Source organism: Lampris incognitus, chromosome 12 (assembly GCF_029633865.1).
Source record: "Lampris incognitus isolate fLamInc1 chromosome 12, fLamInc1.hap2, whole genome shotgun sequence".
NCBI lineage: Eukaryota > Metazoa > Chordata > Actinopteri > Lampriformes > Lampridae > Lampris > Lampris incognitus.
Window position 1 is genome coordinate 18,528,944 of NC_079222.1, and position 23,076 is coordinate 18,552,019.

General features: G+C 47.4%; 1 protein-coding gene across 2 annotated transcripts in view; it reads left to right on the forward strand.

The window, feature by feature from the left end:
- The window catches only part of ccbe1 (collagen and calcium binding EGF domains 1), a 64,846-nt gene that overhangs the window by 36,145 nt on the left and 5,625 nt on the right, over positions 1 to 23,076 (forward strand). For both annotated transcript variants that reach the window (XM_056290845.1, XM_056290846.1), the window contains exons 3-9: positions 2,593 to 2,645; positions 3,465 to 3,599; positions 3,895 to 4,032; positions 8,033 to 8,142; positions 18,575 to 18,683; positions 19,366 to 19,496; positions 21,505 to 21,540. In XM_056290845.1, coding sequence (XP_056146820.1) covers positions 2,593 to 2,645; positions 3,465 to 3,599; positions 3,895 to 4,032; positions 8,033 to 8,142; positions 18,575 to 18,683; positions 19,366 to 19,496; positions 21,505 to 21,540 — 712 coding nt within the window. The remainder of the gene's footprint in view (positions 1 to 2,592; positions 2,646 to 3,464; positions 3,600 to 3,894; positions 4,033 to 8,032; positions 8,143 to 18,574; positions 18,684 to 19,365; positions 19,497 to 21,504; positions 21,541 to 23,076) is intronic.

The window sequence follows — 23,076 nt, forward strand, 5'->3', positions numbered from 1 at the left end:
CTTGGCAAATCAGCCCCCTCTTTCGAGCCGTCCCGGTCGCTGCTCCACCCCCTCTGCCGATCCGGGGAGGGCTGCAGACTACCACATGCTTCCTCCGATACATGTGGAGTCACCAGCCGCTTCTTTTCACCTGACAGTGAGGAGTTTCACCAGGGGGACGTAGCGCGTGGCAGGATTATGCTTCCCCTTCCCCGGGTGCCCCGACCGAGACCAGAGGAGGCGCTAGTGCAGCAACCACGACTTATATCCACATTCGGCTTCCCTGCCCGACCAAGCCGGAGGTAACACGGGGATTCGAACCGGCGATCCCCGTGTTGGTAGAGAACGGAATAGACCGCAACGCCACCCGGACGCCCCGAGGTGCAAGAATATTTAAACACATGCCCGAACGCACAGAAGCAAACTCCCAGCCAAAGACGAAAAGCCCTCTGCAGCATTCTGACATGTGTTCTCTCGCAGCCACACACACACACACACACACACACACACACACACACACACACACACACACACACACACACACACACACACACACACACACCCCGCCTGCTGGCGCCTCATGGAGTGGTTCTCATGGGAATTGTTCCACCACCAAATGTCACAAGAGACAAAGTGCTGAGTGGCGGCAAAAGACTTGTAATCAGATTGTTACAGATTCAAACTCCCCAGTGGGGACTTCAAGTGCAGTGAAGGAGGTGCTCGGAGCCCCAACCTAAGGTGCTAAATATTCAACGGCGTGAGTAACCGAGCTAACTATCTACAAGAGACGAGGCCGGTTTACTGTGCACTCCGCTTGTTTCCGTGCGTGCTTTTTGTTTCCACTCTGCAGGCTGTCAAAGCTTCACGTTTCCAATATTGTGATTAGATGCTGCGATTTGATCTGACAAGATAAACCGCAGGGTAAAATCTCAGCTAAATTTTGTTATAAGCATGAGAAGCGTGTGCGTGTGCGTGTGCGTGTGTGTGTGTGTGATTAGGCAGACCCATTAGAATATCCTTGTCGTCATGACCACACCTGAATAAAAGCTGCAAAGAATTACCAAGCAATCTCCCTTTTATTACCACTATCAAACCGAGGGTGGCTGTATGGCCATGACTTTATACATGACTTACAGTAATTGGATTTTTTTTCATCGCCTCCCTTATGAAAGCAACAGCTGGTAGCGCTTTCCTCAGAATTGAGACAGAGCGTGGGGTGAATACCTCACGACGGAGCCGATAATAACTTGACTCATGAATATAGTCATTCTTGCGCAGCGCTGTAACGCCGGCTCACCTTGCGGTTCCTCATTACTCTTGTTTACTATCGTCTGCAACCCAGGAAATATTACAGCGATGTACTACAGCTCGACGGGACGGAATTACTAATCCAGTGGAAAAGATGCTGGAAAGGATGAGAGGGAAACCCCGGCCCTTCTTTTGGCGCTCTGTAGAGTTCGACTCCTTCCTTCACTGTCTCTCTCTCTCTCTCTCTCTCTCTCTCTCTCTCTCTCTCTCTCTCTCTCTCTCTCTCTCTCTCTCTCTCTCTCTCTCTCTCCCTCTCTCACGCACACACGCACGCACACACGCTTGTTGGAGTAGAAATGTGTAAAGATTGCATACAGTTTCTTGGTGCCGTGTCCTCCACAGCGTTTGTGAGAAAATACAGGTGAGGTGAACTGAGGACAGGGAAGGAGAGGTCATGGGGGTGGGGGGAGGAGCATGGAAATGAGTGAACATTTAAAACAAAAAATTCCCAAGTTAAGCCAATAACTAGGGTTTCAAAGGAAAATATTCTGGAGAATGGGGAGGAGCTAGCACATTCACCACGGTGGGGGGTGGGGGGGTGGGGGTGGTAACTAACAGTAATTCAGTGGAGTGTCATCGAACTTGAACCAGCATGCCAAAACAGTGAGACCTGGCCTGCACAACTGTGTGTGTGTGTGTGTGTGTGTGTGTGTGTGTGTGTGTGTGTGTGTGTGTGTGTGTGAATGAGGGAGGGAGGGGGAGAGAGAGAGAGAGAGAGAAAGGGGGAGCGAGAGAGCGGGAGGGAGAGGGAGAGAGCATGAGAGAGAGAGAGAGCGAAAGAGAGGGCGAGAGCGTGAGAGAGAGCGGGAGAGATAGAGGGATGGAAAGAGAGAGCGGGAGAGCGAAAGAGGGGGCGACAGAGGGAGAGGGAGAGGGAGACCGAGCGAGCGAGAGAGGGAGAGAGAGAGCGGGAGAGCGGGAGAGCGAAAGAGAGGGCGAGAGAGATAGAGGGAGCGGGAGACCGAGCGAGAGAGAGCGATGGAAAGAGAGAGAGAGCGCAAGCGAGAGCGAGGGAGAGAGAGAGAGCAAGCGAGAGCGAGAGAGGGATGGAGAGCGAAAGAGAGACAGAGTCCTGACCGTAGCCAGCTTTGTGGAGATGGTTCTCACATTATGATAGAAAATCATAAAAACAGACAAAAATAACAAGCCGAATTAAGAATCACTAGATGGAAACAGAAACCTAATCGAGTCCCTGGGGATTCGTGTACATTCAACAATGCTTAAAGGACATCCTGTGGGTCAAACATTCGTCTTTAAAAGTGTTTGAAATTTGTCTTAAACACTCGGTCGTTTCATCTTTTACAGAAAGAAATGCTGCGAGGGTTTCAAGTATGTGTTGGGCCAGTGCATTCCTGAAGGTAGGGAAATCGGCCCAATCTGTTTGGATTTCTGTCTTCCCCCCCGCCTTTCTTTTTTTTATATAAATTTTGGAACACGCTCTCATCCTTTCCCATAGGTTTTTAGCCCCATAAAACATTTCAATTGACTTTTTGTTGTTTTAACCTCACTGAAAGTGGAATAATGCATGTCAGGGCTTTTTCAAGCAAACGTTTTTCTACCCTGTCACCCAAAGTTTTGAACTCAGAAACACAGACTTCATGCCAGACTTTTTCTTTTTCTTCTGCTTCTTCTTCTCTCTAAATGCCCAATGGCATTTGCAAAGCAATTTTAATTTAACCGCAAAAAAACTTAGCTTATTTTCCTTCTGATGAAAGACTTGAAATTTACAGAACATTAATAGAGATTAAAACAGATAGATAGATAGATAGATAGATAGATAGATAGATAGATAGATAGATAGATAGATAGATAGATAGATAGATAGATAGATAGATAGATAGATAGATAGATAGACGGACGGACGGACGGACGGACGGACGGACGGACGGACGGACGGACGGACGGACGGACGGACGGACAGACAGACAGACAGACAGACAGACAGACAGACAGACAGACAGACAGACAGACAGACAGACAGACAGACAGACAGACAGACAGACAGACAGACAGACAGACAGACAGACAGACAGACAGACAGACAGAGAAACAGAGAAACAGAGGGGAAGAAACAGAAAGCGATAGAGATGGACACATCTTTGTCCGTAAACCCATTTTACACTGTGTCTGTATAGCGGTTCCAGTTTCAGTTTCTACTTTTTTTTGGTCTACTCTAGATTATGACGTGTGTGCGGGCGCCCCCTGTGAACAACAGTGCACGGACCATTTCGGTCGCGTGGTGTGCACCTGTTACCCTGGCTATCGCTACGACCGCGATCGCCACAGAAAACGAGAGAAGCCTTACTGTCTGGGTGAGATTAGGTTTAAATACTTTGTTAAATCGTCTGTAAATACCTCCAAAAAACTTCCTTTTTTCAAAATGTCTTTGAATTTTTACTTTATTTTATTTTTTTGTGTCATCTGTGTTATTTGACTGGAACTTGAATTGTGTTTACCGGTATTCGAAACAGTCATCAACTGTATAAGTGAGTAATTTTAAATAACACTCATCTCATGGTACCCAATGCCATTAAATACAACGTCAACGTATGAATAAACTTCTCTCTTTTCTCTTTCTTTCTTTATCTCTTCCCATCTAAAAAATAGACATCGATGAGTGTGCAGACAAGAACACGACAATGTGCACCCAGATCTGCATCAACTCGGCGGGGAGCTACAGGTGCGAGTGCGAGAAAGGCTATTTCCTGGAAGAAGATGGAAAGACGTGTACCAAGGGGGAGAGAGGTAAGGAGGGTATATTCAGTCGGACATTTTGCCCAGGGTTCACACCCAAAGGCCACATCTGACTGTGATGAGGAGGTGACCAAACACTTATTTTGTGTGTATGTGCGTGTATATAGGTGAGAGGGGAAAGAGGGAGCAGGGAGGAGGTGGGTAGCAAACATACACACCTGGTAGTCATTATTTATCCTCTCTCCTTGTATATGTCAGAATTGTTCTCTTTCGCCCTGCTGCCCTCCTGACTCCCGGTCTCTCATGATTTGCTTGATGCATTTGTGGCAAACATCACAAATGGACCAGGGTATATAACAGAGAAAAAAAAGGAGTCTCGCCCCAGATTCAGTTGCAAATGGAGCGGTCACGGGCTGCAGATTTGCTACTTCCTCCCATGAGCTTGTCTTCCATTACTCAAGATAGAAAAGGGGCTTTGACTCGAACACTTTTTGGGGTTAGGGGCACTGGTACAAGCTCACGCTTCTGCTTTGGCAACATGCTGGAAAAAAAATACTGTCCAGACACTCTCATTCATCCATTTAATGTATGCATTCATACAGTAAGTCATATTTTACTCCTGACCAGAAGCGCAGCGAAGAGAGCACAAATCAGCCATGTTTTTTCAGATTTCTGGCTCTTCTCTTTGGGGTTGTGCAAGGCTCTGGGTTAAACTTTAATGTTTTTGTGCGGTTTCTGGAAAAAAAAGAAAAGAAAATAGGAGTGGCAGGTAAATGCGGGTGGGAAATCTAGAGCAGGAAAGTAAAGTTGTCGTCAGACACGTGTCCTTTTTTTTCAATTTATTTCTGATTTTTTCCCCCTTTTCTCCCAATTTAGTGGCCAATCGATCCCTATTTTAGTTCAAACACCCACCCTCGTACTGCATGCGTTCACCAACTGCATCCCCCCGCCGGCAGTCTCGAAGGAGATGCCTCGCCGCTTTCGTGACAAGACGAATCCAGGCCGAACACTGCTTTTTCCCACACACACCCAGAGACTCATTCATGTGACGAACACAAGCCGACTCCGTCCCCCTCCCGAAGACACCGTCGCCAATCATTGCCGCTTCATCGAGTCCGGCCATAGTCGGATCTGACGAGACCGGGGCGCGAACCCCGGTGCCCAGTGGGCAACTGCATCGACACAAAGCCGATGCTTAGACCGCTACACCACCGCGGACCCGATCAGACACGTGTCTTTAGTGTATTTTAATTTCCCTTCTCTTGTACTTGAACATGTTACGACGTTACAATTTCATTTACATTTCATTTAGCAGACGCTTTTATCCATAGCGTATAGCATAAATATCTGTTGCTAATGGTACCGGTGACATTGTTTTGGTCAGACTTTGTAAACATTGTTCGCTTTTTTACTTCAATTTGAGAAAACGTTTGTGGCTTTTAGTTGTCTCCGTTTCCTATTCAGATTCACTATTTCAACGTATGGTAGATAGGTTGTGGGAGTGCAGGAATGAGGAGACGGAGAGATCGAGTCGAGTCAGTCCCGTTTACTCGCCACACAAAACAACACCGATACAGCACAATCTCTCGTGGCAACCAGCTAACTGCTAGGCTGCTGCAAACATGGCTCCACCCCGGAAACTCCCAGCAGTGCCTACGTCAGCACTCTGAATGTCTGCCTTAAAGGAGCAGTAGCCCCTGGTGAATCTACCCTCAATTGTGTATCACCACAAGGTCATGTTTCTATTGGAGCGAATTCGCCGGGAACCGGCGCAGCCGGGACGCGAACCCGGGTCTCCCGCATCACGGGCGACTATGTTAACCAGCCGACTAAAGGGTCCGACCCTCAGTGTTGGGGAGTAATGGAATACATGTAACGGCATTACGCATTTAGAATACAAAATATGAGTAACTGTATTCAAATACAGTTACAATTTAAATGTATGGTATTCAGAACAGTTGCATTCTTGAAATTAATGGATTACTTTTTTTCCCTTTGGTGCCATTCTTATTTTAAGAGGATTGCGACACGACATGCAGTGAAAGTGATACCTAAATGTTAGTTCAGCAGTAAATTCAGTAAAACAGTATGCTATATTTTCATCTTTGTCTAAGGTTTTTCATTCTAACAGCTATGGAAAGAAAGAAAAGGACACGGAAAAGTTTTTTTTTCTTTTTTTTAACCAGATTTTAAAAAATGATAAATCTTTTGTGTTTACATACTCTTCTAGCCTTTGTAAATATGTATTTAGGTGACTCAAAGGCATTCAGCCAGTTGATACAATAGAAGAAACAGAATAGTCTACTCAAGTAAGTAGTATTGTGTGAATGCTACATATACTGTTACACAAAATGTAAGAAAATATTAAAGTAATCCAAAGTATTTAGAATACGTTACTCACATTGAGTAATCTAACGGAATACGGTACAAATTACATTTCATGACATTTATTCTGTAATCTGTAGCGGAATGCATTTTAAAAGTAACCCTCCCAACACTGCCAACCCGTTAGCCAAGGGCTAGCGAGTCTACTCATCTGTGGTTGTTACACTATTGTCAATAGAGCGCTCCTGTTGTCAAGTGCTCCACATGGCCATGGTGGCACACGCCATGACAGGTTGAACCTTTCAAGTCTGGAGAGCAGTAATCTGGACGGAGGCATGGTAAAATATGATTAATATGTCATATTGAGTCCTTAGCTGTTTTTTTTATTTGAAATCGCCAAAAAAGGGTATGATTTCACATTTCACCAATTACACCTGTAGACTACTTTTCACTATTTTGAACATTAAATTGAAAGAGTGAATGGATGAATGAATGACTTTGAACTTGTAACTAAGCAGGATATAACATACAGATATAAACCAATATGACGTGATCAACAAATCCACACATCAAACTCAGCAAACAAATCTCCATGTACATGTTTATTTGTTACATGTTCGAAAAGGAGTAGGAGGAAGTGTACACTTGTTTTTTCCTACCCCTTCTCACTTACTCTTACTTTAATTCAGCTACTATACATGACAAAAAGGAAAAGAAAAAAATAACAACAAAAAAAACAACAACCAAGATATCCACTCGGTGTCATATAAAGGAAAATAAAAAAATGTAATTAGAGGTGTTTGGAGATAACAGTTAATACAACTCTTTATTGCCCCTATATCGCTTGATTGAAATTGGAGATGAAGGATTTCCAATATTAGAAAATGTAATAAGTAACATTACAGATAGATTTGTTTCAGCTTAGATTGTCCAAAATCTTGTGTCCAAAGCCATCTGGCTGCATTTTACCTCTTTTCCTGATCATTCATAATCTTTCAAGTGTGAATCCAGGAACTAGTAGAAATCTTTTAGTTCTTGTAAATAACACAATGAACCTGTTTTATTTCTAGTCCCAGGAGATGAAATGCGTCACAAAGATTTTGACATGCTGAGATCAATACTACCTGGTCCCCTAGGCTATGACACACTTAATAGACCAATTTCTTTTCCAGGTCTCAAATGTCAAGTTACATAAAATCCAAAGGTCACAGTAATGACAATGTTACAGTTTTGATACACAGAACTAGTCACTCATCCACTAAACAGACAGCTAGCTTGCAGATACTGCAGCTCTCTCGAATTGGCATTGTGGTAAACTGTTAAACTGTTTATAATAACAAGGATTTGTGTTTCAGTCATATCAACACTGACAGTGTTCTATGTGTAATTACAAAACAAGCTCACAAAATTGTGACGCTATGTCGATATGTATTGTGGAGTTACTTCAAGTTTTCATCATGGGTATTAGGTTTGCTTTACCACTGTAAACCATAGCTTGGTAAACTTTAAACCACTATTTGATTTATATTTTTTTTACAAGAGGACACAACATCTAGATACACCTGATTTTACAATCCATTACAAAATACAAGTTTCCCAAACCGTCAGTAGTACTGTAAACACATACATTTGAAGCTGAGTTTTAATCTATGCTGGCAGTGGTATAATTATTGAATGTTCTCTAAAAGGGAATTTGGGGAAACAACCTTTTTTTTCCACCTTCCAGCTGCACGCTTTTTTGAGAAGTCTGACAATATGATGAAGACTGGGACCTGTTCAGCTACATGTGAAGATTTCCACCAGATCAGGACATCTGTATTACAGCTCAAGCAGAAGGTATGGGTTCCAAATAAACAAATAGAAGGGATAAAACACTTCTCCTTTGAAAGTATGCAAAATTGAATGTCAAAAGCTAAACTGAACTTGAACTAGCCTACATAGGCCCTTTGATAAATCGTCATTGTATTTTCACAGAGCACAGTTCATGCTACTTTATGGGTAACACATTGCCCCTGAGACACCCTAATGCCAGGATCAGACTACACAATAATTTTGTCTTTCAAGATGATCACCATGTCAGATTAGGCAATCACAGTGCTATAAATTCGTGCTGTCTTGGCCGGGAGACTGGCAATGTTACCGGTACTGGGATAGCAACAGTGGAGGTGGGGCCTCTACCCAGGGCCGTGATCCAGACTTCCTCAGCCAGGTTTGATGGGATTCAGGCCAGATTGTTAGAAGTCCCTGCGGGCAGATCGTTCCTGCATCAACCCCTCACTCACCTGTAGCCGTATGCCCTTCCAGAAGGAGGGAGTCAATCTTGCAGTTTCTAAAGAAGGTAGGCTCCTCCTGGCTGATGACATGGGCCTGGGGAAAACAGTGCAGTGCTGGTGGTGTCACGCTTCTCTGTATGATTCACCTGGGCTGAGGCTTTCAGACACTAGCTTCCCTCAGTGGGTTCGGACAGCAGCAACGTGGTGGTGAAGGCAAAAGACAGCCCGTGCTCCAGTTTGGTTAACATCATCAGCTACGACCTCCGCAGTAGGATGGACAAACGGCAATTAGTCAACTTTAATGTGCTTATCATGGATGAGTCCGAATTCCTTAAGAACATGAAGACCACTTTGCCCCTGCTAAAGGCAGCAAAGAGGGTGAGCCTTCTGTCTGGGACCGCTGCCATGTCCAGACCCTCAGAGCTCTACATCCATGATCCAGGCAAAAATTAACGTCTTGGAGCAGTTGGCCTTTCTGAGTCAAACTTCTCTGAAAATGCACTGAATTCAACCTTCCACTCGAATGACCCTCTGCAGAGTATCATTACAGAGATGTTCCAGAGGATTTTTACAGCAGAGGATGACATGGATGAGGCAGTCTTATTGAATGCTCTGAATGACTGGGAAGATGACGACCCGCGACACGCTTACGGACAGCATAATGACATAGTCACAGAGAGCCCCAACAAAAAGAGATGCATCATGGACTATTTCACTACATGATCTGGGAAGCATCTGTTCTGCTTTTAAGAAATTATTTAAAGATGACTTGATCAGATTTTGTGTTACTACTCACAAAAGGTCTCGTTTGTTTAGGGTAATCAGTGCTTATTTCTCTCTGATTCCACTGGAATCTATTAATCATGTCTGGTATGAAATTTGTTTTAAATTCCTTCAGCTAGTTGACTTAATGTAAATAAACATGAAATAAACCTTTATTTTTACCACAATAAATCTTGAATGGAGGTCAATGGAAGCTATCAGAACTCAGAACTTAATTAGTTGCTATGATGATGAACACTGCTTCCTAAGTTCTCCAAGCAACAACATATTTGCAGACCAACTCAACTGTTCTTGAACTCATTTCCAAGTAACAGAAAGCACAACAAAAGTTAGAGAACTGTTCCTCTTGAACTTCAGCATGATGGACACTTCATCAGAGAGCCCTGAGATCCTTGGCTACTTTACTAATGAAGACTTTCACGGTTTTTTGAGCATTGTTGGATTTGTATGCACCCTCCTCTTTGGTGCCATAGTAATCACCCTGATCCTGTCTAAAATCTTCTGGGAGAAAGAAAAGTGGGGTACATTCTTAAACGAAAGGAGAGCGGGTTACAACATTGCAAGTGGCTCTTGTTAGTTATAGGTTAGTGGATCCCGGAGGAGCCCCAATTGTTACCGCCACCAGACCTAGGGGAAATCTGGACCTGCAGCAAAGGTTACACAGGCTAAGAAGCATTGTGTAGCCAAGACAGAAACACTGTGGATTGATAGAGAGAGGACCAAAGTTAGCATCTGACTCAGGCCAGTGCTTGCTTATTTCTGATTAAAGTGCATATTAAGTTAATATCAAAATGTTTCACAAATTAAATAAATGGTGTAACTAAACTCCATTCCATTACCTAACTAACTAAACTGATGATAAATAATATAAAACATTCAGCCTAAAGAAAAAATAAAAGCACAAGAATTCAAAATAATTTAACATATATTCCACATAAACAAAATTGGCTCAACTCAAAATACTAATATGTACCAAAATAATATAACTTAAAACACATTCACTTCACTCTAACTCCTACAGTCACTCACGTAACACATACAGTCCTGCTAACACACATTCAACACTTGCGTAATATGTGCACAACCTTATTTTTTACACAATACACTCTCATGCACATGGGGTGGGCAGTCTTATCCAGAAAGGGCCAGTTTTTGTGAAGGTTTTTGTTCCAACCAAGCAGTTACACACCTGATCCCACTAATCAACCAGTAGAGTCTTTGCTGAGGAACTTGATTAGGAGACACAGGTGTGTAATTGCTTGGTTGGAACAAAACCCTTCACTCACACTGGCCCTTTCTGGATAAGATTGCGGCGCTTAACAATTTGGCGCGACCATGTGAAACCAGTTTAACTACTGCATCTTTGTCATCACCATTTACCGAACGCTGGCTGACAAATACTCTTAACAGTGTCTAGAACACATTTTCTCATGTTACAAAATGCTAACATCAAGTCATCACTTACACTTAGGTTAGTAGTTGTGTCAGGAAGGACATCCCATATAAAATTTTGCCAAATCATGCGGATTGACAAGACCGCCATTGGTGCTGTGCCCTCACATGGTACCAATGGAAACTATCAAATCTGCTGTGGCGACCCTTGGCAAACAGGGAAAAAGCCAAAAGAAGAAAAAGAATGTCAGTCACTTACACTTACAAAACTACTGTGTAAAACTGAAGTCCATGGAAACAACTATCAGCATGATGACGCTTGTCTGGACAATTATCTACAAAATTAAACTTACTACACTTAACACACATCTGAAAATCACATTAAAACACGACAAAACGCTTAATGCCTTCACATTATATTGTAACGTGCACGGATAAGTAGACACGTTAGCCCTTTGCTAACGGGTCGGACCCTTTAGTTGACTGGATAACGTTGTCGCCTGCAGTGCAGAAGATAGGGGTTCGCGTCCCGGCTGTGGCGGTCCCTGGCTGCCCCCTTAGTTCGCTGCATTGGTGTCACCTGAACCAAGTTAAAGATAGGAAAAATTGATTGTGCATTACCGTTATGTAAACTAAATAGTGTTAAGAGTAGTTCAAATATTCACACAAAAACAGGGAGGTGTCTATCTAAGTTAAAAAAATAAAATAAACAAATATCATTTTCAGTCTACAACAGCAACACTACAAATATTTCCCCGACCAGTCATCGTATGCTACCTTTCACAATCTTGTGTGAGTTCATAGGTCGTCGGGGGCAAGAAACTGTCAATCATGGCTACAGAAATGGTGTGTCATGCTGGTGGTCTTGTGTTCCGAAAATAAACAAGAAAGAAGAAATGGTTTTGGACGCTGTTTCGACTAGTGCTACTGGGGAATGATAATACTCACCGCCGGGTTGCTGAAGTGCCTCTGCTATTTCTTGCCAATGTGGTGGACACATATTGGGGACAGAATTCAACCCAGGAACTAAGGGTTAAGTCATGGTTGCCCTGGCAGGTTAACGCAGGGTTAAGTTATGGTTGTCCAGCCAGTTTTCTGGTCATTCTTGCCACCTCCGCTCAGTCGAGCTGTGGTTTGGTTGTCTCTCTGATTTACCGTGGATTAAAGAAAGTTGCCTACACGGCTAAAGTGTGAACCTACGGTCTTCTCCGTTCCTTCGGCTCTACACTGGTGACCCCGACGTCGGTTTTCGGATAAGTTTTCTGAAACCACACACATTATGGCTACGAACGCCGTTGCAATTAAACTGCCGGAGTTTTGGGAGTCTTCCGCGGCTACATGGTTCGCGCAGGCTGAGGCACAGTTCGCGCTCAGAGACATAACAGCAGACGAGACCAGGTACTACTACGTATTGGCAGCGCTGGGGTGCGCTACGGCTTCCAGGATAAGCGGTTTCATAACCAACCCACCGGCCGATGGTAAATACGCCGCACTTAAACATCTCCTCCTTGAAACTTTTGAACTGTCAACAACGGAGAGAGCACGTCGCCTCTTCGCAATTCAGGGCTTGGGAGATGGCAAACCATCGGAGCTAATGAGCAGGATGTTAAACCTACTGGGTCAAGAAAAGCCATGTTTCCTGTTTGTGGAGCTGTTTCTGCGCAACATGCCGCCCCACGTCCAGACTGCGCTCGCTAACTCCACCATCACTGATCCCCGTGAGCTGGCAAAGGAGGCTGACCGATTCTTCGTCGCTACACAACGTTCCTCCCATGCCGGGGTGCTGGCTCCTACCTTCACTGGCCCCCCGCCAACATCGCGGGCGTGGCCCGACGGTGGCGCCACAGCATCAGACCGCTACAAGCCCTCTGGACTCTGTATGTACCACGCTCGATTTGGTGCGAAAACTAAACGGTGCCGTTCCCCCTGCAACTACAGGCCGACGGGAAACGGGAGGGCCAACACTCAGTAGTGGCCATGAGTGTTGGCGATACGAGCAGGCTACTCTTCATCCTCGACACCATCTCCGGTCGGCGATTTCTTTGTGACACGGGCGCACAGAGAAGCGTGCTCCCTGCTACTGACGTCGACATCATGGGCGGGGAGCGGGGCCCCCAGTTGGCGACGGCTGACGGCAGCCCTATCCACACCTACGGCGTGCGGTCTGTAGAACTGTGTTTTGGTGGACAACGTTTCACGTGGGAGTTCGTCATGGCCAATGTAACGCTTCCCCTCCTCGGAGCTGATTTTTTGTGCGCTTACGGTTTGCTAGTGGACATTCAGAACAGCCGTCTGGTCGATGCCTTAACCTTCTCCTCCTTCGCATGTACGCGGAGGGAAGCGGCCTATGCAGGTCTAGCCAACTCTCTCTCAGAGGCAGACAAGTTCAACCTCCTCCTCGCTGAGTTCCCTGACCTCACCCAGCCTACCTTCTCTGCACCCACCGCTAAGCATGGGGTGGAGCATCACATTGCTACGAAGGGGCCCCCGGTCTACGCCAGAGCCAGGCGTCTCGACCCCGCCAAACTCGCCATTGCCAAGTCTGAGTTCGAGCACCTGGAACGCATGGGGATCATCCGCCGCTCTGACAGCCCGTGGGCGTCCCCACTCCACATCGTCGCTAAGCCTGATGGAGGTTGGCGCCCATGCGGGGACTACCGCCGACTAAATGACGCCACCACGCCCGACCGCTATCCTGTCCCGCATATCCAGGACTTTTCTGCAAACCTGTCTGGCAAATGCGTCTTCTCAAAAGTCGACCTGGTCCGTGGTTATCATCAAGTTCCCGTGCACCCCTCAGACATCCCCAAGACAGCGGTGACTACCCCATTCGGCCTATTTGAATTCCTACGAATGCCATTTGGACTCAAAAACGCGGCCCAGTCCTTTCAGCGGCTGATGGATTCAGTGCTCCGTGGCCTTCCTTTCATCTTCGTCTATTTGGACGACATACTCATCGCCAGCGCCTCCGAGGAAGAACACCTGTCCCATCTTCATGCCCTCTTCACACGCCTCAGCCAGCATGGGCTGATCGTCAACCCGGCGAAGTGCCGGTTCGGGCTGACAGCCATTGATTTCTTTGGGCACCGCATCACTGGGGACGGGGCAGTCCCCCTGCCCTCAAAGGTGGAAGCGGTGGCGGCCTTTCCGCGCCCCCAAACAGCTCGTGCGCTCAGGGAGTTCATCGGGATGGTGACATTCTACCACCGCTTCATTCCCCGAGCCGCCTTTATCATCCGGCCACTGTACGAGGCGCTGAAAGGCATGTCCCCCAACCAGGCGGTCGACTGGACAGCAGAGCGGGACCGTGCGTTCACCGAGACTAAAGCTGCGCTCTCCCAGGCTACCCTGCTAGCGCATCCTTCACCTACAGCGCCTATTTCCATAACCACGGATGCATCGGACTATGCTGTTGGTGCGGTTCACGAACAGTGGGTGGGGGGGGCTTGGCAGCCTTTGGCCTTTTTCAGTCGCCAGCTTACACCCCGAGAGCGCAAGTATAGTACTTTTGACAGGGAACTCCTCGGTCTCTGGCTCGCCGTCCGGCATTTCCGTTTCCTGCTAGAGGGCCGCGAGTTTACTGCGTACGTGGACCACAAGCCCCTCACGTTTGCCATGTCCAAGACGGCCGAGCCATGGTCCGCTCGCCAGCAGCGACAACTCTCCTACATTTCGGAATTCACTACCGACATCCAGCACGTCGCTGGTAAGTCTAACCAGGTAGCTGACTGCCTCTCTAGGGCAGTGATTGGAGCGGTCCACCTAGGCCTTGACTATGCACAGATGGCTGCTGACCAGGCCACGGACCCGAGCATCCTCCGTCTCCGGGCCTCCGACACGGGGCTCCGCCTGCAGGACGTTCCTTTCAGCGACACAGGTGTCACCCTCCTGTGTGACGTCTCCACAGGACAGTCCAGGCCCATCGTCCCGCACAGCTGGAGACGCCCCGTATTTGAAGCTGTGCACGGCCTCTCTCATCCAGGCGGTAAGCCATCCGTGCGCCTGACCTCTGCTAAGTTTGTGTGGGAGGGACTTAAGAGAGACGTGAAAGCGTGGGCCGACTCGTGTGTTGCCTGTCAGCGGGCTAAGATACACCGCCACATTAAGGCGCCCCTGGAACGCTTCGCAGTGCCGGAGAGACGATTTGACCATGTCCACGTCGACCTGGTTGGTCCCCTACCCCCCTCCCATGGGTTCACCTACCTCTTCACTGTGGTGGATAGGACTACGCGCTGGCCTGAAGCTGTTCCCCTGGCATCCACGACGTCTGCTGATGTGGCCCGGGCTTTTATTGGGTCGTGGGTCTCACGACCGCGGGCCACAGTTTACCTCAGAGCTATGGAATGCTGTGGGTGAGGCTCTGGGTGTCAAGCTTCATCGCACTACCGCCTACCACCCACAGGCGAACGGCCTATGTGAGCGCTTCCACCGGTCCATGAAGGCTGCGCTTCGGGCTACTCTCAAGGACTGCAACTGGGTCGACAAGCTCCCATGGGTCATGCTGGGCCTGCGGACCGCCCCGAAGGAAGACCTACAAGCCTCCTCTGCGGAGCTGGTGTACGGCACGCCGCTGCGAGTCCCAGGCGATTTCATGCCCAATGCAACGCGTCCCTGGTCAGCTGTGGACCAACGAGCCTCCTTGCTGGACGGGGTCAGAGCTTTCACACCCGTCCCTACCGCCCAACACGGCGCTCCGGTGTCCCAGGTGCCCCCAGGTCTGCAGTCAGCGGACTACGTGTTCATCCGTCACGACGCACACCGCCCCCCTCTGCAACCCCCTTATGACGGCCCCTTCCGCGTCCTGGAACGGGGAACTAAGCACCTGGTGGTGGATTTTGGGGGCACGGCCGAGCATGTTTCAGTGGACCGAGTTAAACCCGCACACCTGGACTTGACGCAGCCGTTGGAGTTAGCCCAACCTCCTCGTCGCGGTCGTCCCCCGGCTCCGCCTCCTCCCCCCGTGGAGGCCCGAGCTGCCTCTTCTGCTCCTCAGGCCGACCTCCACAGGCCCGCGTCAATGATTCCCAGAGACACTCCGGCCCCTGTTATCCGGAGCCGCCGCGGACGGCCTGTCGTCCCCCCGCGCCTGCCTGACTTCGATTACTAGGGCGAATTCTGGGGGGGCTCATGTGGTGGACACATATTGGGGACAGAATTCAACCCAGGAACTAAGGGTTAAGTCAGGGTTGCCCTGGCAGGTTAACGCAGGGTTAAGTTATGGTTGTCCAGCCAGTTTTCTGGTCATTCTTGCCACCTCCGCTCAGTCGAGCTGTGGTTTGGTTGTCTCTCTGATTTACCGTGGATTAAAGAAAGTTGCCTACACGGCTAAAGTGTGAACCTACGGTCTTCTCCGTTCCTTCGGCTCTACACCAACATTTATCTTTTTTGACTCTGTGATGGTACTCCCTCAATGAAACATCCAAAAAAGGCATGCAGGGGTATTCTTACTACTGCTCAACAAACCTTTCCTCGGTTTTGTTGATCCACCTGACGGCAGCCAGCAACAGCAGCATCGCTTTCTCTTTGCCATATTTATATATGTGCGTCAGAGAGCACTCTGTCATCCTATTGGTTAACGTCAAGGAACACGTCACAGCAGTTGGCGGACGGGGCGGGAAAGTACAAAATATTGTGACGTGCTGGACTTTTCGTCGGGGTGTGTCCTGTGGCATTCCAGACGCCACCTCGCTGTTCTTAGATTATGTCATACTACAAGGGGTAATGACGCCTGTTCGTCGTTCCCGGCGTTCATAACTGAGCCCGACGCTGGAAATTCGTCGGCGACAACAAAACGTGTCAAAATCAGGCTGCTTCAGACTACACGAATTCAGCCTGATTTTGACACGTTTTTGTCGTCGTTTGGGCATCTTTACCATGGCTTAATCTTCTAATAAGGACTATGACTGAATATATTTTCCTGGCTAATTTGGTTGGAGCCCGTAGGTTTTAATTGGCTGTTTTATACTTAGCAGTAGGTCTTAGACTTGGCTGTCTGCACCTATGAGAATACTAGTCTGTCAACAGTGGCACTCACCACCCTCCCCTATAACATATGATATATCGCTTGCAGCTGTGTGGTCTAGGTGCTCTTTGAGGCAATATGTACCTATTTTTTCTTACTGTTAAAATTAAAAAAAAAAGTTGGGGTATGTTTTTATATGTTCTGCATGAGTGATTGAGTGTTTCCACCCCTAGCCCCCCTCACCACCACGCCCCCCCAAAGATGCATGCAACTGAAGAATGAAAGCCAAAATAAAGTGTCGCTAAAATCTACTGGAGGGATGGAGCACCATTCTTCCAAAATATATTCCCTCATTTTGGTGTTTTGATTGTGTTGGTGGAGAGCGTTGTTTAACACGTCGGTCCAAAATCTCCCATAGGTGTTCAACTGGGTTGAGATCTGGAGACTGTGAAGGCCATAGCATATGATTTACATCCCTTTCACCCTCATCAAAACATTCAGCGACCCCTCGTGCCCTGTGGATGGGGGCATGGTCATCCTGGAAGAGACCACCCCCAATCAGGATAGAAATGTTTCATCACAGGGTATAGGGGATCGTTTAGAATAACGTCACATTGATTTGCAGTGACCCTTCCCTCTAAGGGGACAAGTGGACCCATACCATGCATGGAAAATGTCCCATGTAGCATCACCTGTTATCAATTATCCAACCCGCTTATCTTGCTCTCAGGGTCGCGGGGATGCTGGAGCCTATCCCAATAGGCATTGGGTAGCAGTCGGGGAGACACCCTGGACAGGCTGCCAGTCCATCACCCCCTCCCCACCACCACCACCACACACACACACACACATAGGGACAACTTAGTACGGCCGACTCACCTGACATGTCTTTGGACTGTGGGAGGAAACCGGAGCACCCGGAGGAAACCCACGCAGGCACGAGGAGAACTTGCAAACTCCACACAGAGGACGACCTGGGATGACCCCCAAAGTTGGACTACCCCGGGGCTCGAACCCAGGACCTTCTTGCTGTGAGGTGACCGCGCTAACCCCTGCGCCACTGTGGCCGCATCCTATGCAGCAGTTAAGAGAACATTATTTCAGTGAAAAGGAAATTTGCCACACTTAAAGTCATCAAGCTGACTTATTTCATTCTTTCCATATCAATGAAAGGAAGGGATAGAAGGAAAATCTCACAGACTAAGAATTTAGAAACGTGTTGGGGTCCCTTGATCGTGCTGCAAAGGGAACAGCGGGTGACACATGATACCTCCCCACGGGTGTGTGTCGGGGCTCTATGTGTGTAGGTACATGAGTGTTCATGCTTGTGCAAGTACAGTTGAGCATGTGTGTGTGTGTGTGTGTGTGAATTCTGATTGTACCAAGATAGGACACTCTTTCAAGTGCTGGCCCTGGAGAAAACCAGATCCAGATGATGTTATACAGAGATCAAAGACAGATATCCCAAGGACAGCAGCGTACGGAGTAGGAAATGTCCTCATCAAGCTCCGTAATGCAAAAGGGCTCTCGGTCTTCCATCTGTCTGGGTTACAGCTGCTATCCCGCAACAGATGGAAGATCAATTTCCATCTCTGGCAGGGTGCACTTGTACATTAACTCATGTTCTTTCAATATAATTTAATTTGCAATTGGCTTTAAGAGCATGTTTTCCTGACCTGTGTGACACTGTTAACATTTATAGATCAATATACTACGTTCAGCAGTTTTTAAAAGCGCTACATGTTTTTAACACCTATTTGTACCCCCCCCCCCTTTATATTTTGTGTTACAAACTTCTGACAACCTCCGCCTTATAAGAAATGATTTAAGGTTAGTTTTCTCCACCCTTGATTTTTAGATGGCCATGCTTTCAAACACAGCCGAGGTCCATGAGCAGAAGACAAATGAAAAGATGCTGACGTCACATTCATTGTTATCAGGGTCTCCTGGTCTCCCCGGTCCTCCAGGTAAGACATGTCACAATAAACACAATTAGTTTCCTCCACAAATGTTTAGCCTCTTTCAGACAGAAATGTTTAGAGGCAACACAAAAATAGAAATGCTGGAAAAATATCAGAGCCCAGTTAAATATCACATTCTAGGAGGGCGTCCGGGTAGTGTAGCAGTTTATTCTGTTGCCTACCAACACGGGGATCGCCGGTTCGAATCCCCGTGTTACTTCCGGCTTGGTCGGGCGTCCCTACCGACGCAATGTCTGTGGGTGGGGAGCTGGATGTGGGTATATGTCCTGGTCGCTGCACTGCACTAGCATCTCCTCTGGTCGGTCGGGGCGCCTGTTTGTGGGGGAGGGGGAACTGGGGGGAATAGCGTGATCCTCCCACGCGCTACGTCCGCCTGGCGAAACTCCTCACCATCAGGTGAAAAGAAGCGGCTTGCGACTCCACATTGTATCGGAGGAGTCATGTGGTAATCTGCAGCCCCTCCCCCGGCTCGACAGCGGAGGTGGAGCAGCCACCGGGACAGCTTGGAAAATACGTAATTGGCCAAGTACAGTTGGGGATAAAAAAAGGGGGAAACCCCCCCCCCAAAAAAATTGCCTTTCTATCTTTGCTTTGATCAAAGTTTTTAACAGTTCACGAGCTTATCCTTCAGTTATATCAGTCATGCTGTTTATTTTATGGCACCCAGGACCAGAGGGGCCTCCAGGACGCACAGGGCTTTTGGGCCCACCTGGCCCCCCTGGACCCAGAGGCCTGATGGGGCCCATAGGACCCTCACCGGACCTGTCCCACATCAAACAAGGCCGCCGAGGTCCCATGGTCAGGAGATATTCTTTTCCTTGGCATTACTGAATAGATGTTGTTTAAACTCATCCCACTTCTCCCAGATAATAGAGATGGATTCCATCACTCCATCTCTTGTCTCGTTAACGGTGGTCTGTTGAATAAGCAAGTAGGAATCATTTATGTTTGTGTGTGTGTGTGTGTGTGTGTGTGTGTGTCTGTGTGTGTGTGTGTGTGTGTGTGTGTGCATGCATGTGTGTGTACATATCACAGAGAGTCCTAACTCTAACCTCCACAACTGTCAGTCATCTCTCTGAAGGTTTCTAGGACTTAGCTCAGAGGTCTCTTTCTGTCTGTGTTTTTCTATTGGTCCACTCCCAAAGAAGTGCTTGACTTGTTCTCATGCAGTAAGCCTTGGTGGGAGGCAGCCAAGTGACCCTCGCATTGCATATAACACTTGGCGAAAAAAAAACAACCTTCAAAACGACATGGAAATTGATACCAAAATCCATGAAACTCCCATCCCCGCCCCAACCCCAAGACGCTCACACCAAACCTTGGCAGAGGTTTGGTGTGAGCAGTGGCTCAAGAAGTAGAGCAGTTGTGAAGCAGCAGTCAGAGGGTTGCTGGCTCACAGCTCCTCCTCACCTCATGTCCAAAAAGTCATTGAACTGGACTTGACACTGAACCCCCCCAACTGCTTCTGACGAGTAGGTCTGGCGCCCTGCATGGCGCCCTCTGTTGTCTGTATGTAGGGACCCATGAATGTGAGGCATTCGCTGCAAAGCACTGAGTGCTCTGTAAAGTAGAAAAGCAAATTATATGTAAATGCAGTCAATGAAGCGTCCGGGTGGTGTGGTGGTCTATTCCATACCAACACGGGGAGCGCTGGTTCGAATCCCCGTGTTACCTCCGGCTTTATCGGGCATCACAGTTGGCCGTGTCTGTGGGTGGGAAGCCAGATGTGGGTATGTGTCCTGGTCGCTGCACTAGCGCCTCCTCTGGTGGGTCGGGGTGCCTGTTCGGGGTGGAGGGGGAACTGAGGGGAATAGCGGGATCCTCCCACACACTACGTACCCCTGGTGAAACTCCTCACTGTCAGGTGAAAAGAAGCGGCTGGCGACTCCACATGTATCAGAGGAGGCATGTGGTAGTCTGCAGCCCTCCCCAGATCGGCAGAGCGGGTGGAGCAGCAACCAGGACGGCTTGGAAGAGTGGGGTAATTGGCTGGCTACAATTGGGAAGAAAGGGGGGGAGGGTAAAAAAAATGCAGCCAATCATAGTGTGATGTGAGTGTAAAAGTGTACAAATGTAAATGTAAAAGAAATTCACAAGTTGACACATGTTAACGATAGAAGCAGGAGAAAATGACGGATCCAGTTGTAGTTGTTTTCTTTGGCTCAGAGCTTTGTGAGGGCCGCTCATGATGCCTTCCTCATATTGACTGCCTGAGTGCTGACCTGACATGTTTAACATGTAAGCTCTGAATCAAAAACATGTCAGACGTCTCCTCAGAGACGCAATCATGTGTGTAGTAGTGGGGTCCTCTAAACTTCCAGTAACTGTTTGCTGCGGATAATGAGAAACCATCCTGACGGCAGCTACAGTTAGCAAAACTGTTTCTTCTGCAGTCTGTGTGTGTGTGTGTGTGTGTGTGTGTGTGTGTGTGTGTGTGTGTGTGTGCGTGAACTGAGGATGGATCGCCAGCTCATCAGAGATCACAGTTGATGGCCATTTATAATGTATAAGTCAGAGTATTAGAACAGGTCTGATAATTGTTCCCTCTCCCAATATGACAGCATCACACCTGTTGAAAGCTGACGATCTTGGGAAAGAGATCAAGAGTCTGCCGTAATTTCACAGGGGACTCGACAAAGGCCAATAATTCTACTTAGAAAAACATTGTTAATGGCCCACAGCAGGATGTCAGTTATGCATTTATCTCGTGCCCCCCCCCTATGAAAATATTCTAGAATACACAATTAAAGAATGCAACTGCATAAATGTGATTCATTCATGTTGTTGGTTTATGTCACACTAACAGGGACCTCCTGGAGCTCCGGGAAAAGATGGCATGAAGGTAAAATCAGATGCTTCCCATTTCCCATCACGCTGTCATCTAGTGTGGTGTAACCCATCCGTTATCTATTTCCCCATAGCAGTTTAATGGGAATCAGTATTTAAGACAGGATAAATAACTATTTAATGATGTAAGAATGATGAAAGAATAACAAGCAATACGTTTCCCAACACTGAAGGGTTTGAATACCAACAATGCCATTGCGCAAAATCTTCCCTGGAACTTCAGACATTGCAAAAGTCTCGCATTGTTTAATGACTCAACGTCATGCCAGCTCCTGGTCTTGGTTAGCTACATCTGTTCTGCATGCTACTGCATGTAGAACAGATGTAATAATTTATAATATAATAATTATAGGTAGGTAGGTCTTTATTTCAAATACAGCAAACGAGCAAACGTTACATGTTGAAAAGGAGGAGGAAGTTTCTAATTATAATATAATTTCTAATCTTCTAATTTCTAATTATAATATAAAATAATAATTTAATATAATAATAATGCCACGAAAGAGCACCACAGATGCGATGTTTGCTTTGAGAATGTTGATGGAGAAGTATAGAGAAGGCCAGAAAGAGTTGCATTGTGTCTTTGTAGATTTAGAGAAAGCTTATGACAGAGTGCCGAGAGAGGAGGTGTGGTATTGTATGAGGAAGTCAGGAGTTGCAGAGAAGTATGTAGGAGTGGTGCAGGATACGTATGAGGGAAGTGTGACAATGGTGAGGTGTGCGGTTGGAATGACAGATGGGTTCAAGGTGGAGGTGGGATTACATCAAGGATCGGCTCTTAGCCCTTTCTTGTTTGCAATGGTGATGGACAGGTTGACGGACAAGACCAGGCAGGAGTCTCCATGGACGATGATGTTCGCGGATGACATTGTGATCTGTAGCGAGAGTAGGGTGCAGGTTGAGGAGAGCCTGGAGAGGTGGAGGTATGCACTGGAGAGAAGAGGAATGAAAGTCAGTAGGAGCAAGACGGAATCCCTATGCGTGAATGAGAGAGAGGACAGTGGAATGGTCAGGATGCAAGGAGTGGAGGTGACAAAGGCATTTGAGTTTAAATACTTGGGGTCAACTGTCCAAAGTAACGGGGAGTGCAGGAGAGAGGTGAAAAAGAGAGTGCAGGCAGGTTGGAGTGGGTGGAGAAAAGTGTCAGGAGTGATTTGTGACAGAAGGATATCAGCAAGGGTTAAAGGGAAAGTTTACAAGATGGTTGTGAGACCAGCTATGTTGTATGGTTTGGAGACAGTGGCACTGACGAAAAGACAGGAGGCGGAGCTGGAGGTGGCAGAGTTGAAGATGCTAAGATTTTCACTGGGAGTAACGAAGAAGGACAGGATTAGGAACGATTATATTAGAGGGACCGCTCAGGTTGGACGGTTTGGAGACAAAGCAAGAGAGGCAAGATTGAGATGGCTTGGACATGTGTGGAGGAGAGATGCTGAGTATATTGGGAGAAGGATGATGAATATGGAGCTGCCAGGGAAGAGGAGAAGAGGAAGGCCAAAGAGGAGGTTTATGGATGTGGTGAGGGAAGACA